Source organism: Tigriopus californicus, chromosome 3, assembly GCF_007210705.1.
Source record: "Tigriopus californicus strain San Diego chromosome 3, Tcal_SD_v2.1, whole genome shotgun sequence".
In the NCBI taxonomy this organism is placed as follows: domain Eukaryota; kingdom Metazoa; phylum Arthropoda; class Copepoda; order Harpacticoida; family Harpacticidae; genus Tigriopus; species Tigriopus californicus.
In genome coordinates this window covers 7381944-7396877 of record NC_081442.1, presented here as the reverse complement: position 1 = coordinate 7396877, position 14934 = coordinate 7381944, and the positions used below count along the sequence as shown (strand labels likewise).

Sequence of the window (14934 nt, the reverse complement as noted above, 5' to 3'; positions counted from 1 at the left end):
CTAAAGCACTCCCATAAGAGGCATGGAATTTGCTCATGGTGGTTGACGGCCAACACATCCTTCCTTTCTCTGATCCGTGGTTGTAGTTGGCCGTTGTTTTTCACATAATGAATGGCGGTATTTGAGACATGGTCTCGAGCCATTCGTTACACCTTCATCATGATCGCCATCCCATCCCCATTATATCCCGGGGACTGGTCTGGCTATCGTCGTCATTCGCTCTCCTCCAACGGATTCAATCGGGACAGGGCGAGCCAAAAGTCCATACCCAATTTAACCTTTAGAAATCATTAGGATTCGTATTGCACTTGGAAGTGGCCTGTTGTTTCAAAACCAGAGATTTAATTTCTGATTTAAAAATCTGATCGGAAAGCAAAGTCTACCGTTACAAACCCTCACATATCATCTTTGCCTCTCCTTGCAGTGAGTTCTTTCTTTTTATCTATGTTTTTGTGCACCACTGCGGATGTAATACCTAATATTTGTGTTTATGTTCTCTTTCATGCATATCCTTTATAAGAGACAAGGAATCCCACATTGCTTTCCTATTACTCGCTGCGCCATATTCTCATCCAAAACCTTTATTTCCCTCAAACTTGGTTCACCCGGTAGAGATGTTTAGAGTGAGTAGCCCCAACTCTATTCATCGTGTTCTCGCTGGGTTTAAAAAGCAAGTCTTTTTTTTCCTTCGTCTTCCTCTCAGTTCATGATACCTGCAGAGTAGAGCCACTATGGTAGAAGTATAGTGGCTCTACTGCAGAATAAAGCTGGCTCAAGTGGGTGAGCGAATGAGTTAAGAAGTGTGAGGGCCCATGTAACCACTCACTCATTTTGCACGGCTACATGTTGGCAGGGAAGTTTAGTTACGTATCAGCACAATGAGATCAATGGGCCAGAGACCAGCGCAAACTCGGCACTCCAACAGCATAACAGTATTACGTGAGCATAATAGCACCCATCTACTTAGGCTTTGACGACAAAGGGCTCGAGCCTAAAATCATTACCGCTGCTGCCAAACATTAGCTCATAATTTGAATTTTCATTGATTTGGCCACAGATGACTCAGGATGGCACAGTTTCAGGGACAAGAGAGGTACAAGTTCGGAATTTGGAACAATATTTTATGTCCATCTAATTGGTGGCCAATTGTGAGGCTAACATGATGCTCATTTCGGAAGAATCGCCATGTGCGGCTTCTCAGTCATGTGCGTGAGGGGCAGGCAGATAGTTGCCATTTCCCAGTTTGGGTGGATTGACCCTCGCTCGCGTAATCAGAATTCAGATCGGGATGCAAAGCTAGAACAGTCGTTCCACCTGGCTTAGTATTGGCTAACAGAGGGAGCTCTAGGCTCGGGGAAGATATTTGACTTGTTTTTTTTTGCAGTTCAGCCTCAAGTGAATTTGTCTTTGAAAATCTGGAGCGCTCTTCCAACAACATTCCAATGTTTCATCATGTGACAAGATATATATTTGCACTTGTCATCTAGCGCTATACGAAAGGCAGGGTAGTAGACTCCGGATAAGCTTAGGCTTGCTCGTTTTCATGGGGATCGTGCAAGAAAAAACAGGTAGGGCAAGGGGGGACTAAGATGCTGCAAAATTGAACAATCGATGTACTCTACTAGCAAGTAAAATAGAAGACTTTGACCCGACCAAACCCGTCCCATCGAATTAGCTCATTTTCAATATGGATAACATTTGGATTGGATTTGGATTGATCAAACGGTTAACAATTCAATATTTTCACTATCGTTTTCTCGAGTTGGGCCGCAACATATTGACATATATTAGTCCTTTTCATTCTCCTCTCCCTCCTCTCGTTACGGACAAACAAACGCAGAAATACAAGAATCCGCTCTAAGATGCATGACTTTATTTACCCAAATACTGATAAACAGAGAGCTATATACATTATACTTGCAGCATACCAGCGACTTTCATCATCATATTTTTCCATTCAATTGTGCTAAGGCTTTTAATAGTTTTTAAGGTTGGTCACCAAAGGCTTGTAAAACTGTGCTTTTCCTAGTACTATTTTACTGGAAATGATGATTGCCAAGTTGTTGACGCGTTGTCAATCATACAGTATGCCACCTCCTGTAAAGTGATGTTTTACATGTCATAATTGTTCGGAATTTTTCCCATAGAGAATTTGAAACGTCTCCTAGAAGAGTTGATTGTGTCACAATACTTGGATAATAAATAGTTCATTAAATAATATTTTGAGAAAGTCTGGCTTGTTAGAGCGTATTCTGTCGTTTTCTACGTTTGTTTGTCCGCACCTAGACGAAGCAAAGGGCGCTTCGTCCGCTCAATGAAAAGGACTGTTCGTTTATGGAATTTTGAACTGTTCAAATAAGCGTCCCATGATCATTGATGAATTTGCGTCAACTCTCCTATCGTCGCATTGGGAAGGCTAATTAAATTTAGCGCAACCAATATCTTAGCAAGAAAGCAAGCCAACGGCAGTCCACATCAAAAATTAGAAAAGGCCGAAGGTTAGTTTGTAGACTCACAGGAAGAATGTATTCCTTTGCATTTTTACTTCTTATTGATTATTGCACGTTCTTTATTTGGATTTGTTTATTTCGGCAGATTCGCCAACTTGAACTCTTTAGTAGACAAGATATTGCACCAATTTTGTCACAAAGAATGATGCATATGGAATAAAATGAAAAAAATGCAAATTCGAATAACGCAAGCCCATTGAGGGTTAATAAGAGCACCGAAAAATGTCCATTCAGACTTTTCTTTAACCTTAAATGATAGTCTGAACGGAACGTTTTATTGAAAACACAAAACCTCAATTCAATTTGACGTCATAAACATAATTCGGACCGCCGTGACTTAACAGAAGAAGATCTTTAGGAATCAGAGGCAAGTTTCCTAGAGGTGTTACCTAGGTGTTTGGTGCTTGGACGTTAGTCAGTTTTGAAATAATTTGAACGGAGTGGCAAGCGGATGCTCATTCTGAGTAGCCTCCAAGACAAGTGAACTCCGAGCTAAGAGCGCTTAAAAACAGGCCTCAGGTGATTTAGGCCACGAACTTCTAAAAAGTTTGGACTTGAACGAGCTACCCCTCGAATCGGCCTGCTCTTGCATGGTCATAGCGACTCGGAGCCAATTTCGAATTAAAGTAATAAGTAATAAAACAAGGAATGTAGAGCTTTTCAATGAAGGGCACGTCATTTTTATACCAGTTACTTGTAAAGTGGTTCGTTTTAAAGTTATGTTGCCAAAAGCTTCTTTAGCTGACCAAGAGCAGGCCAAAAATTCGAATTCTATTTAGTGTTTACTACATAAATTCGAACATATCTACTGAGTTCCCTAAGCATAGTTTTGGGCTCAAACTTGGCCAAGCCCATCTATTCAACAAAGTCTTGGGGTCGTACAAAGTGCTCATTTGGAAAAAATTGAACGGTTTAGGATTTCCTTTATTTCAGCTTCTTAGTAGATTCGCTGATTTCGACTGTCAAAGCCCTATGCTAGTTTGATGTTGAGCTTTAGACATCCCAGGTGACCATTCGTGTCCCAAAGTTCGGCTTGGGCGCTGTATTTGCCCGAGAGCATCCAAATGGGCAACTTGGCAGGTGGAACGTGGATTCTGGCACCTGTTTCCTTGTATTCGCCCTGAAATTGAAGGGTGAGCACAAAGAAAGGCAACATGAACTTTGAATGACCATTTACGAACCTTGCCGAAAGGGCACTGCAAGATGGGAGGTAGATCAACATGGATTTCGCGTAATAATGCGCAAATATCCGGGTAAGTGCACGAGCCTACTTGCTTATGGCAGGGTATCTTGACCCAAATTGGTCCCAGTTTCCTTTTGAGTTCCAGCTTGACCTGGAATGAATATTGACAGAATTAATGTGTGCCACAATAGCCAATATGCTGTGTTTATGGTCGCAGACCCAATTTGGAAAAGATCCTTACTCGAAGAGGTGCTACCACATTTTGCCTCAGCGAGGCGTCGAAGTCCACGGTCAAGTTCTCCGGAAAATGGAGAACTTGGGGCGAGATAGTTAAGCTCCGAATTTTCAACGAGTCTTGTCGGGAGCCACAATTTTCCCACGTTAGATCCTTGGCCTGAAATAAAGGAGCTCATCCATTAGCTTTCCGATTGATTTTTCTGTAGATTACTGCATTCATTTGATCACCTCGTGCTGAAATATGACCAGAAACTACACATATTCCAATCCAAATACTTGCAAGTCACATTTCAAGAAATTTGCAGGTCTGAATCGATTTCTCAATTACTTGACAAAATGGAATCAATAACAATAATGAAACAATGAATTAAAGTTTAAAAAGATACTCTCTTCTTCAAAGGCTCAGTATATATCACTGCTTGTACTGATGACACAAATACAAATTTAGGTTCTGGTAGGAATGATTAAGATTCCAGCAGGTTAGGGTCAGGTCCTAATTCAAAACTACTCTGGGGTTACTCAGAGAAATCTGCCATTGAGCGGAATAAGATGATAAAATGACCTTTGGACGGACGCCAATACACACTCAACTAAAAGATGAGGAAGGTAAAAATATTCAACATGTAGGATTTAGTTGTAGTCCTCAAAAATAATGGAAAGTTCGATAAGCAAATCCAATTGAAAATTGTCAAAGCTTTTCAAAACTGTGATTGGATTTGTTGCACGTTCAAGGATAGGGATAGGATCACGGTGCTAACTCTCTACAAATCATGAACTTTTATTCGGTAGTACGGGGGATTACTTACCTGTAAGTTTTAGTAAAGCTCGTGAAAAAGCATAAAAAGCAGGTCAGTCAAAAGGATAAAGGGTCGTACTCCTTTCTTCTTTGTTTCTCGGGCTCCTTCTTTGTACTTTAATCAGCTTCTCCCAAATATTCGTAGGAAAGGCGTAAGCATCAATCCTGTGGCACTCTTTAAGTCAGACTCGGACAAGTTTCTGACCAAAATTCCAGATCAACCCTACATTCAAGGATGAGCCAGAATGCCAATTTTTATTTGCAGGTGGATCAGATTCAAAATTGATATAAAATAAATAATAGCTATAAGTTTGCTGGTGGGTATTACATCTTCAGTAGCCAAAAAAGTGATCAAAATCATAGCAGACAACTATGCATAAGACTAGTCCATACATTGTAACGAGTTACTGCCTTTTAGGCTTTTCATTTTGTTATGTGTTCGGAATAAAGAAAAAATGTTTCTTTATTTTCCATGTTTCTTATGAAAATCATACACGCGGATAAACAACCTCAAATATATTAACTAACTGTGAAGGAACATTTAGTTACATTTAACTTAGCAATCTTTTTTTTTTTTGAGGAATCAGAGTATCAAATGGTCTAAGATAAGGACATGATAGAATTGGTGTCAGTTAACTTTCCATCATCATTTGTATTGTGAACGAGAACATACATAAATAATTTAACCGTATTTCATTAACATTGGTAACATGTTCACTGGCCAATAAATGCAGTTTATTGACTGTATTTGTACTAAACCTCGTTCAAAAAAGGCCTTATTTTAAGTGCCTCTTTCTGTAGTAGAAGTAAAACCATCTAAAAAAGGGCAAAGTTGTAAAAACGCTTTGTGTTGCGTTAGTAAACTAACAACGTTTAAGGACTTCATGAATAGAGCAAGGCATTTGCGGTCACAGGTCACAAGAATGACAGAATTTTTGACAGCATTTTTTGCGAACTTTTGAAAAGCTTTGATACAAAACAATTCGATAACAAGTCAAGGAGCATCAACGTGGACGCCTTTCAAAAATAAAAACGAAATAAATTTGTTTTTGGCAAAATGTACCGTCAAGTATCGTCTCCACGAGAGGGTATTCTCACCAAGTTTGGTAACGCCGTTTGATCAGGACCTGGTATTGGAGCATAGTTTAATTTCCATTGGCTTATTTCCTCCTTCAATCGAGCTAGATTGTGAAGGCACATTGGCTTTGATATCTACTCTTTAATGGATACCAACAGAAATATAAAGAATTATAGATTTTCGCCCGATTTGTGACTTATCGTCTTCATAGGCTCCATCTAGGGTCAGTTTTATCGTTAGCTTTTTGTCGAGGCTGGTGCCATTTGATTCGAGGTTGGCTGGTTAGCCATCCTCGGCCCCGTTTGTATCTTAGCCAATCATTGCGCTTTCCCTCCATCATTTTGTCGAAGTCACCCGCCGCCCCCGCCGCAATGTGTCAAAGCCGTGGCATTGCATTCACCTCCACCATTGTTAGGGTAGAAGTGGATCGGAGCCTCTTGTATACGAATCAGCTGAACTTTATATCTTAACAAACTGAATTTCGCTCTCTGATTTCAAGTGAAACTGAGGCTTTTGGCAAATGTGAAGTTGTGTGCCGAATTAAAATGAAAACATTCCCAATTGTCCTCAACATAAGTTTTACAATTGTTAATCTGAACTTGGTTCATTTCTACCCTAACTGAGGGTGTCTGTGAATTATCCGAACATGTTTGCGGCCTCGAGTGTCCGAAAAGGGCTCTTGGCGTCGCAGCTTCCGGTTCAAAGATCCCCGTCATAACTCCTCCCCTTTTTCTCGCAACTCTCTCCGTCAAATCCTCGAGCATCGGGCATCCTCCGCCGTTCACCAACTTGGCCGTCTCCCTGGTCTTCCTTCTTTCTTGGCTGCTTTTCCCCTGCTTAGCCGTCCATTTTCCGAAGGAGACAACAAGCAAATACGCGAACGATCAAGCCTCGATCATCGAGGATGGATGGGTAGGTTTTCGTGCCTGACGAAGACCGAGACATGAACCGAGTATATCAAGTCCTTTTTCCGCTAGGTGATTCAAAGTTGTTGCTCCTTTTTTAAATAGTGAATTTTGAGAGGAAAGTGATGGTTTTGAGGTTTTCGAAAATCTGGTGAAGCCGTGTCATGGTTTGCTTCGGGTAAGGTGTGTCGCATTGCTCGATCATCGATTCAAGGACGTATTCTGTTGAGTCTGGCCTCAGTCGAGAAAAAAATTCTCATTGTTTGGAATACGGTGCGATGGGAGTGATCATTTTTGAATGAAGCTGCAAAAGTATTGCGGATCATGGCGGATAGTGAGTTCAATACAATTTTCCAAGGTTTTAAACGCACCGTGAACTTAAAATGTGTGAACATGTCCGAAAATAGGCCCTTTTTACAATAGCGGTACGGTAATTAATGGATCGCCGTCTTATATTTGTAAACTGCTTCTTCTTCAAAGTCGTCTAGTGGCTTCTCGTTATTGCTTCCCGTCGATGAAGATTGAGGGTGAATTGTTGAATGCTGCTTTGTGTTTTCTTTTCTTCATAAAAAGACATCTTTGACCTCCCGAGTGCTATCGATCCACTACCACAAATATATTGTACAAACTACAAATGAGAGCTGCCAACATGTTTGACAAGACGGGCTCATTAGGTAAAAAGTGCAAAAACGTAGCGAGAAGGCTGCAGAATCAACGAACTATGCAAGGAAAGGTTGGCACATAAGTGACAAACCCGAAAACTTTCAAATTTTTAAAGATTGATGGATTTGGCCAGCTCAAAGTTAGGCCAACGATCAACGCTTCCAATGAAAACATGATTCATCTATGAAATAAAAAATAGCTGTCCTGGTACTTAAGGTGAATAATTAAAAAAAATGCGACGTATTGCTTTTCTATAAATTATAGATCAATCAAATGCAATCACAGATTATGCTCAGTACTTTTGAGCACCTGGCAAAGTGACTCTAATGAAAATTTCTTTGTTATGCCAACCATGCCAATGTTTGCAAATGGCTAGCCTTAAGAATTTTCAAAAATTGAGACACAGAGAATCTAACCGAAGGGAGCAATTGGGTCAGATGGTTTCTAGGCTCACAATGAGGCCTAATATCATGGCTAGGCCCAAACATTGATCTATTGATTATTTAAGCAAAGACTAGCTTATCTGAGTTTAAAAAAATGGTTCAAAAAAGGCTAGCGAGTCTCTTGCCTAAAATGACGGGTTCTGATGTCTAAGTAAAAAAGATGATTGACTTTGAGTACTCCTTTATTTGCGTCATGGCCAAGATTCAATGAGATTTAGCATTTGATCAAAACCAAAAACAAATAACTCGAGTCATCAGAAGGTCCATTAATGTATGATTCAGAAATGCTCTATTCTCTACTGTCGTACAAAATTTAATGACTGCTACGCTAATGTGTGCTAATAATGCCATTAAAACAAGATAACTCGAGACGACTTTTAATCAAAAATCGATAATTTGGTGCTTTTTATGAGGGATTTCGTGTTCTTTTTTATTCCCATCGGGAAAGAGAAAAACAAACAAGAACCAGATATCTGCTCGTTCAAGTTTTGCATGATTCACTTTCTAGGTAGAACATTTATGCTGGTCATATTCTTTTAGAGGCAGATGTTTTGGCTAATACTAACTTGTAAATGGGTACCATATAGGCTGTACGGGGTCTGCATTGATGTTACCTCTCAAAGTCAAAGTAATGCGAAAAAAAAGAATCTTTCTGAACTATTTTCAATGAAACAGACAAAATAAACGAATGTTTACACAAATGACAACTTTTAAAACTTGTTAAGAAATATTTCAACTTGTTCAAAATCTATTTGAGCCCACAATTACAACCTAAAAGCTGACTATATTTCAGAAAATCATTTCTTTATTTTCTTACCTTGATGATGAGTCATGAACTGCAGTCACTTTATATAAAATCATAATTTGCGTATGTACTTTGACATCGGTGTTGAAATATTTGTTTCTATAGTTCAAAATAGTTAAATATCATAGAGGTCCAAAGCATTGCACCATACTAGAAAAGCTCTCGGTTATGGCTTTATATTGGTGAAATGGGGGTACATTTTATTCGCCTTTTTCGTTTTCTAATTTTTAGAAAACTTAAACCCCAAGAAAGTGACAGCTTTAAAGCAGATTAAAACAAGCAATCCCCATGTTTACCGTGCAAATAAACATGAAGGGAAACAAAATAACGCTAATTCGTCGTCTTTTTCAGGGCATTAAAAAAAAGTGTCTGGGTTGCATTAGTTATCGCTTTTATTTAGCTTAAGATTTTTTTTTGCAAAGATCTAATCTTGTTTACGCTAAAGCTGTGCTTGATGCAAATCAATGCATGTGGAGATTAGCAATGGGTTTATCATTTTTTGTGATATGTTAGTGAAATTGTGATATTGCGAATCGATATTAATTCTTTGGGAAATTGAATTCGGATATAACCGGGGCAATTTGGACCACCAAACCCCGTGTGTCTAAGTAGCGGTGTCATAGATGATATCATACTTTATAATCAGGTTCTAACTAAGTGTGCTACCAATTTTCAATGACTAGGTTTTTGAACATTTTGATTTTTATAGTGTTTTTAGGCATGTAAGTTTTTTAATATGGGCTAGAATTCCATAAAGCATAAAATAAAAGTTGTTCCCTATGATTTGCTTAGGTAGAAATATGCCAAGATCTGCTTGGGTATTTCCGTGAAAACTTGATCAGGCTTTTTGATCGTAGGATCTTCAATTTCGCCGCTTTTCAAGGTTAGCATCCGTCAGCCAACTATGGGGTTACCTATGTTTTTGCGTGAAGTCTAGCGCTGATTTGAGACATAAAAGATGATATCTTCACGCAAATCTTCCTTTCTACAATGAGTCTTAATTTGGACAAATGCATTGCATATTGGGGAGTCGAATTGGAACGGAAAATGTACTTGTCTGGTAGGAGAGGAAGTTACTATTGCATAGGCAAAGGCATACTAAGGAAATGCACAGAGACTGTTGTGCTGATTGATCCCACGAGTTATCTTCGGTTTAATGAGGCAAATTAAATCGCGGTTTCAAATTTCACCGCTCGTTTCCATTGATCTTCTGATGAGTGGAGAGGCAATAGTTTCCAATGAAATCAATGAGAGTCTTGAATTTCAGTTCAGCCCGGTTAATAAACATTCACAATAATTTCCCTAGTACCTCCCAAGATTCTTGAAAGATCATGCGGAGTAAAACACGGGGAAAATGGGGGTTAAATATTTTCACTAGGCGAATTCAATTACCTTGAAGTGGTGGGTCAGCAAAGCGTTATGGTGTTTGTTGATGATGTGTCCGACCAGGCTATTCCAATGCTTTTCTCGGATTGACCGCTCATGAAGAGAATGAGGATAGCCACCCTGAGATTGCTCACCGCTTGATGGTTGAAGAAGAAAAAAAAAGGCAATCGTCACCAATGTCACAATACAAGCAGTCATTTTCCTGTAAAAACGAAAATACGAGAAAGAAAGTAAAATGCGCGTTGGAATTGTTTGGTTTGATTCCCAATATTTTCCCTATGGTAACCAGAGGCTGCTTTCCATTTCAGAGACATGATGTATGTACCTGTCTGAAAAAAACTAGACCTGGAACCACTTGCTCTCCTGCTTCAATATGTGTATGTAAGCAAGAGACACGTATGAACACGTAATCAAAGTGACGCTGAGAAAAAGTTCAGCTTGTACTTTCAATCCTACTCAAAATACTAGTTACCATTCTTTGTAAACGGTAGTGTAAAGCAAGCGAGCCCTTCTATTGAACAATAGAGGAAGAAGCATACCTTTCGAAAATCAAGCAAAGATTGATATGAAATGATCATATTTGAGATATTTCACTCACTTTTGTTAGCATCAATAAACCACAGAAGAAGGGGATTACGAGATGTTTCATAAACAGTACAATATTGTTTAAGTCGGGGAGGCCCTGCCAGGCTCAGATTGGTTCGGGTGAAATCATCATGCGTAGAAAACCGCTCTCGGATGTTCAATCTCACGCTGATCACGTTTGACATTCCCAGCACAGAAATAGCCCAGGGGCCATCCCGTCCTCTTTGATACTCTGAACAAATGCACAAATACATACCGTGAATAATCAAGTGAGATGAAAACGAAACTTACGCTCAATTTTAGATAAATTGACTAATTGTTTTTGATGTTGTGCTCTAAGAATCTGAAAGGGCGATTCCCATCTCCGTCACGAAGCAGCAAATCAAGACACCCACTCTATATCTAGCGATCCTACTCCCCAAGAGTAAGAATCATATATGGAGAGAGACGATCAGTCTCAGTTTCTGACCAAATCTTGCTTCTTCCGGAAGAACCGTCCTGTTCTGCTGGTTTTGTAAATTCAGTTGACGTACATAGAGTATTACTGTTGTCTAGATAGGATTGCATATCAAAAGATAAATTTCGACCTAGAAATAATCCTACGCGGTTGACGGATGCTAGTTTGCTTTTTGAAAGTATTTTCTACCCAATGGGGTTTTGGCTCAATCTTGCTTATTGTTGTGAGTGCTCAATAATGGTTATGAGTATCAATAAGTGTTACAAAAGAATTTAAATCTGCATATATCTCCCAGCTATAGGATGACCTATGTCTATGTTGGAAAACTGGCCACATCTGGCACAAATGTGTTTTGAAGAGGAGAGTTGTCCGACCCGTTTGATGAGCTGCACCGTTATCGTCGAAGTATTTTGAAACATGAGAATTTTTGGAATGTTTGGGTACGACATCCAATCCAGACATGCATTTTAGTTTTGTTTGTTTTTGCTCATATCAAACGGTAATACCCGCAGTTATCTTTTTACCCAAAATAAGATCAATCTGTCCTTCCTTGTCCTTTATGATCGTCTGGTTAAAGCGAAGACTTGACTTTCATAACTTACCTATTCCTTCTATAATTTATCGTGTTCATACATAGCACTTGGTTTTGACGATGGAAGTGGTAAACCAAACCAACAAGCAAGAACCTTCTCTCGAGGTTTTGTGGATTCAAACCCGGTCCCGGAAGCAAGTTATCCCATTTGGAGACAAAATTGTCAATTTTTGACGATTCCAGCAATTCAAAAATAACATTTCGACGGAATGTCAAGCAAGATAGTCCATCTTGAAAACACATAAACATGAAGTTCACATGGTACTTCTTTTCCGATAGCATAAGGTTAGGCTTACAATCGATGGTCTAAAACGTTCCAGATCGCCAAGATGAATGAATGCCCCGAGGAAAACAAATGGAAAGTCCCCGAATATGGAATGTTTTCATCAATCTGCTCTGAGTGAGATTGTTGATTTAAGAAGCAGTTGGCCACACCCATAGAAACGAAGACAGACCCACGCCCAACGGAGGCAGATGGTAGAAGGCACTGCCCTCTGCATCAACGGCTTGAACGAGGACAAAAGCAACTTCGAATCCTGACATTGAAATTCACCCTTCGTCTGAACTACTTCCGATCTCCGATGATTCTCCAATGTGCCACAAAACTAACCCGAAATACACGAACAAACGACGAGGATGGCACAAAAAAAAATTCGATTGGAGTTTCAAAGTCGGACTTTTAAACTCATGACAGTGATCTAATGTTCGTCATTAATGGGTAGCAAACTTGAGGCAGGTACAACCAGATCTCATCACGTGGATTCTTCCCAACCAGGAGATTGAAATCGAGCTGCTCAACTTTGAGAGATTCCTATCCATTCCTAGCCAGTCGTCGTCATCGTCGTCGTGTAGTACATTATGGTAGTACACAGACAGTTCAGTCCAGTGACGAACGGACGCAGGCAAGGCGTTCATATCGAAGGGCTGATCTTTGGGGTGACTGTGAAATGAGAACTCTCTCAAATGGGGTTCTAGATGAACAGTATAAACCGCGGCATCAAAATGATTGCGCCCCAAGCTAGCAGCACCCAGAGTAGCTCTTAATCAGGGAAATTTGTGTTCTGATTCTACCGTTGATTATCAACGTCATCATGAGAACTTCCGGCATTGAGACAGATCTCTTCCAAAATTTGGATAAGCTCGCAGAGCTCAATTCCCGGGGTAGCATAATTTTAAAGAGACTCTTGAAGTGGATCGCATTGGAAGAACGAGCATTGCCGCAGTCTACACAGAAAGAATGCCTGGAATGATCGTTTGTCCATAGCTCACATCATCTTCTTTACCGCAATAAACGGGCGGAATGTTGAACAAGATTTCTGAATCTTCGACTGGAACTTGGTTTGAGCATCCCAAATATTTTTTCGCCTCTTCGTTTTCGATGTGGTCGTGAAGACCATTTCGGTCGCTGGCTTCTTGGTTGGTAGCACCAGAAGCTAAATGTACAGTAGATGGGTAGGTAGAAGAGACCGACTGCTTTTGATGGGCCATTGTCTGATCGTAAATGGAAAGGATCATCACTACCCATCGGTGCGTACATACAGTAGTAGAGGTCAGCGTGTTATGTGGTCAATATGGGAAACCCATTTCACCACCTTGCCTAAAAATGCCTTTTCGAAATAATAATATGTTTAACAATAGACAAAGTGAAAGACTGGGATGAAAGGATGCTGCTCCATATACCATATTTTGGCTCGATGTGCTGTTCGGTGGGTTTGTCGCGCACCACTGATTGAATCACAAATCTCTGCCATCAAGAGTGTTTGGTTTGAGTTGTCGCCCAAATTCAGTTTCTTCTGCCTGCTTATCTGATCAGACCTTTGGCCATCAGGAACAGAAGCACGGTTGGGTTCTCGCACGATTTCGGATCAAATGTGGGGTTATGGATGACAAAGATTCAAACAATGACAATTCCAAACCCACCACATCGGGCATGGGGCTACTTCAGTATTGATCACACTCAAGCCAACCATACAATGTTGTATTCGATGATCGTATTTACATTGCGTATTGTTCATTTAGAAACAAAGGGGAAAGGAAACGCGCGAGGATGGTGCCTTGAGGGACTCCGATTTAAAAAAAAATGTTAGGTTGACATTGAGAATTCGTTGAGGTGTTTTTTTTACTGGGTTGCTTGGTCAGAATTCTTAGATGACAAGTCAAATGAGATTCGTTGACTGTTTCATAAGTGACTTGCGAAGTCTTGCACGAGGATGAGCCATGGCCGAGGAATACGGTACGAAACGTTGGTGCAGTGCAGTATGGATGACACATTCCTGATTTCGGGCCTTGATATTGAGAACAATTGATTACCCAAAAGTGACTTCATGACAACTTCAAAAGGTTCTTCAATCGGAATGTTTCGCAAGAAACCGTTGTGACGTTGGGAAGATGGGTTGGATAGTCGCGTGATTTGGATGGTGGCGAACTGAAAAGAAGCTATTGGCCACACCAACAGTCCTTAGGGCTCTAAGCTGTTTTGCTCAAGTAAACTATTTTCTCGTTTATGGCCAAGGGGTCAAAACGCGAGGGAAAGAACCTTATTTTCCAACGACGGTGCTGAACGGTAAACACCCCTTACCTACTATGTACGATGTATGTATATTCATGATGCCCATGAATCTCGTTGGTGTATGCAAGCATGGGCAGTCGGTCGTGGGTTTCGCGGCATGACTCTGTTAATTGGGCGAGCAAAGGGGAGTTCTCATCATGTTTTTGACATAAATGTGCCTTTTGAATGGCTCTCGCAATTAAGACATCCCAGCTCATTCAGCTGGCCAGAATTCTCTCCTTCTTTTTCCTTCCACCTTTCGTAGGTCAAAATGCCAAAAATCACCACCACGACCTCATGATCCACAACTTTCTTCCCAACAGGTTCGCGTATTCACGTATGTAATTCCGCGTGCTATACCTTATACCTATTGGTGGCTCGCGGAGAGCAATCGGTTTGTCTATTCACGTGTGCACCGCACTCGTTTGTACACGGCATTGTGATGAGGAGACGGGCAACTAATTATCACAAGGCATTCCGGCTGCCTTTTGGGTAGGTCGCCAGAGTTCAACCGTGATTATGAATGGTATTTGCCTAGGCTTGATGAGACTAGTCACACGACAAATTGAAGGAGAAAACAATTATTCAAGGCACGCCGATGAATTACTTTGTTCACCTTGCCATTGATTATTTGTGGGTTTTTTGAGCGAAAAGTTTTGCCGTCCTCTTACGTTTGTTTGGTCTCCACCTTAGCTTAATATTCTACATTCAGACTTTGTTATCTTAGAGGATTGCTGATATCAAAC

At 40.3% G+C, this 14934-nt stretch overlaps 1 protein-coding gene and 1 long non-coding RNA gene across 4 annotated transcripts; one reads left to right on the top strand and one right to left on the bottom strand.

Moving 5' to 3' along the window:
- Positions 1 to 3334: 3334 nt before the first annotated feature.
- On the bottom strand, positions 3335 to 11023 carry LOC131878275 (ganglioside GM2 activator-like). Of its 3 annotated transcripts, none has more exons than XM_059224201.1 (5): positions 10883 to 11023; positions 10013 to 10208; positions 3935 to 4087; positions 3692 to 3844; positions 3335 to 3630 (listed from the first exon to the last, which is right to left on the bottom strand). In XM_059224201.1, exons 2-5 carry the CDS (start codon positions 10202 to 10204, stop codon positions 3481 to 3483), a joined length of 648 nt encoding a protein of 215 aa, XP_059080184.1. In that variant the 5' UTR covers positions 10205 to 10208; positions 10883 to 11023; the 3' UTR covers positions 3335 to 3480. The 3 variants fall into 3 exon arrangements, with proteins under 3 accessions (XP_059080184.1, XP_059080185.1, XP_059080187.1); XM_059224202.1 differs by lacking the exon at positions 10883 to 11023 and adding an exon at positions 10605 to 10745; XM_059224204.1 differs by lacking the exon at positions 10883 to 11023 and adding an exon at positions 10332 to 10467.
- LOC131878276 (uncharacterized) lies at positions 6717 to 12275 on the top strand. The gene is made up of 2 exons (XR_009372995.1): positions 6717 to 6887; positions 10315 to 12275. It is a non-coding gene; the product is annotated as an uncharacterized LOC131878276 (long non-coding RNA).
- Positions 12276 to 14934: the final 2659 nt, after the last annotated feature.

Coding starts and splice junctions, on each gene's coding strand:
- LOC131878275 (XM_059224201.1), bottom strand. CDS start 10,204: ATGACTGCTTGTATTGTGACATTGGTGACGATTGCCTTTTTTTTTCTT. Junction 4,088..10,012: donor TGCTGACCCACCACTTCAAG/GTAATTGAATTC, acceptor CCTTTATTTCAG/GCCAAGGATCTAACGTGGGA. Junction 3,845..3,934: donor ATGTGGTAGCACCTCTTCGA/GTAAGGATCTTT, acceptor TATTCATTCCAG/GTCAAGCTGGAACTCAAAAG.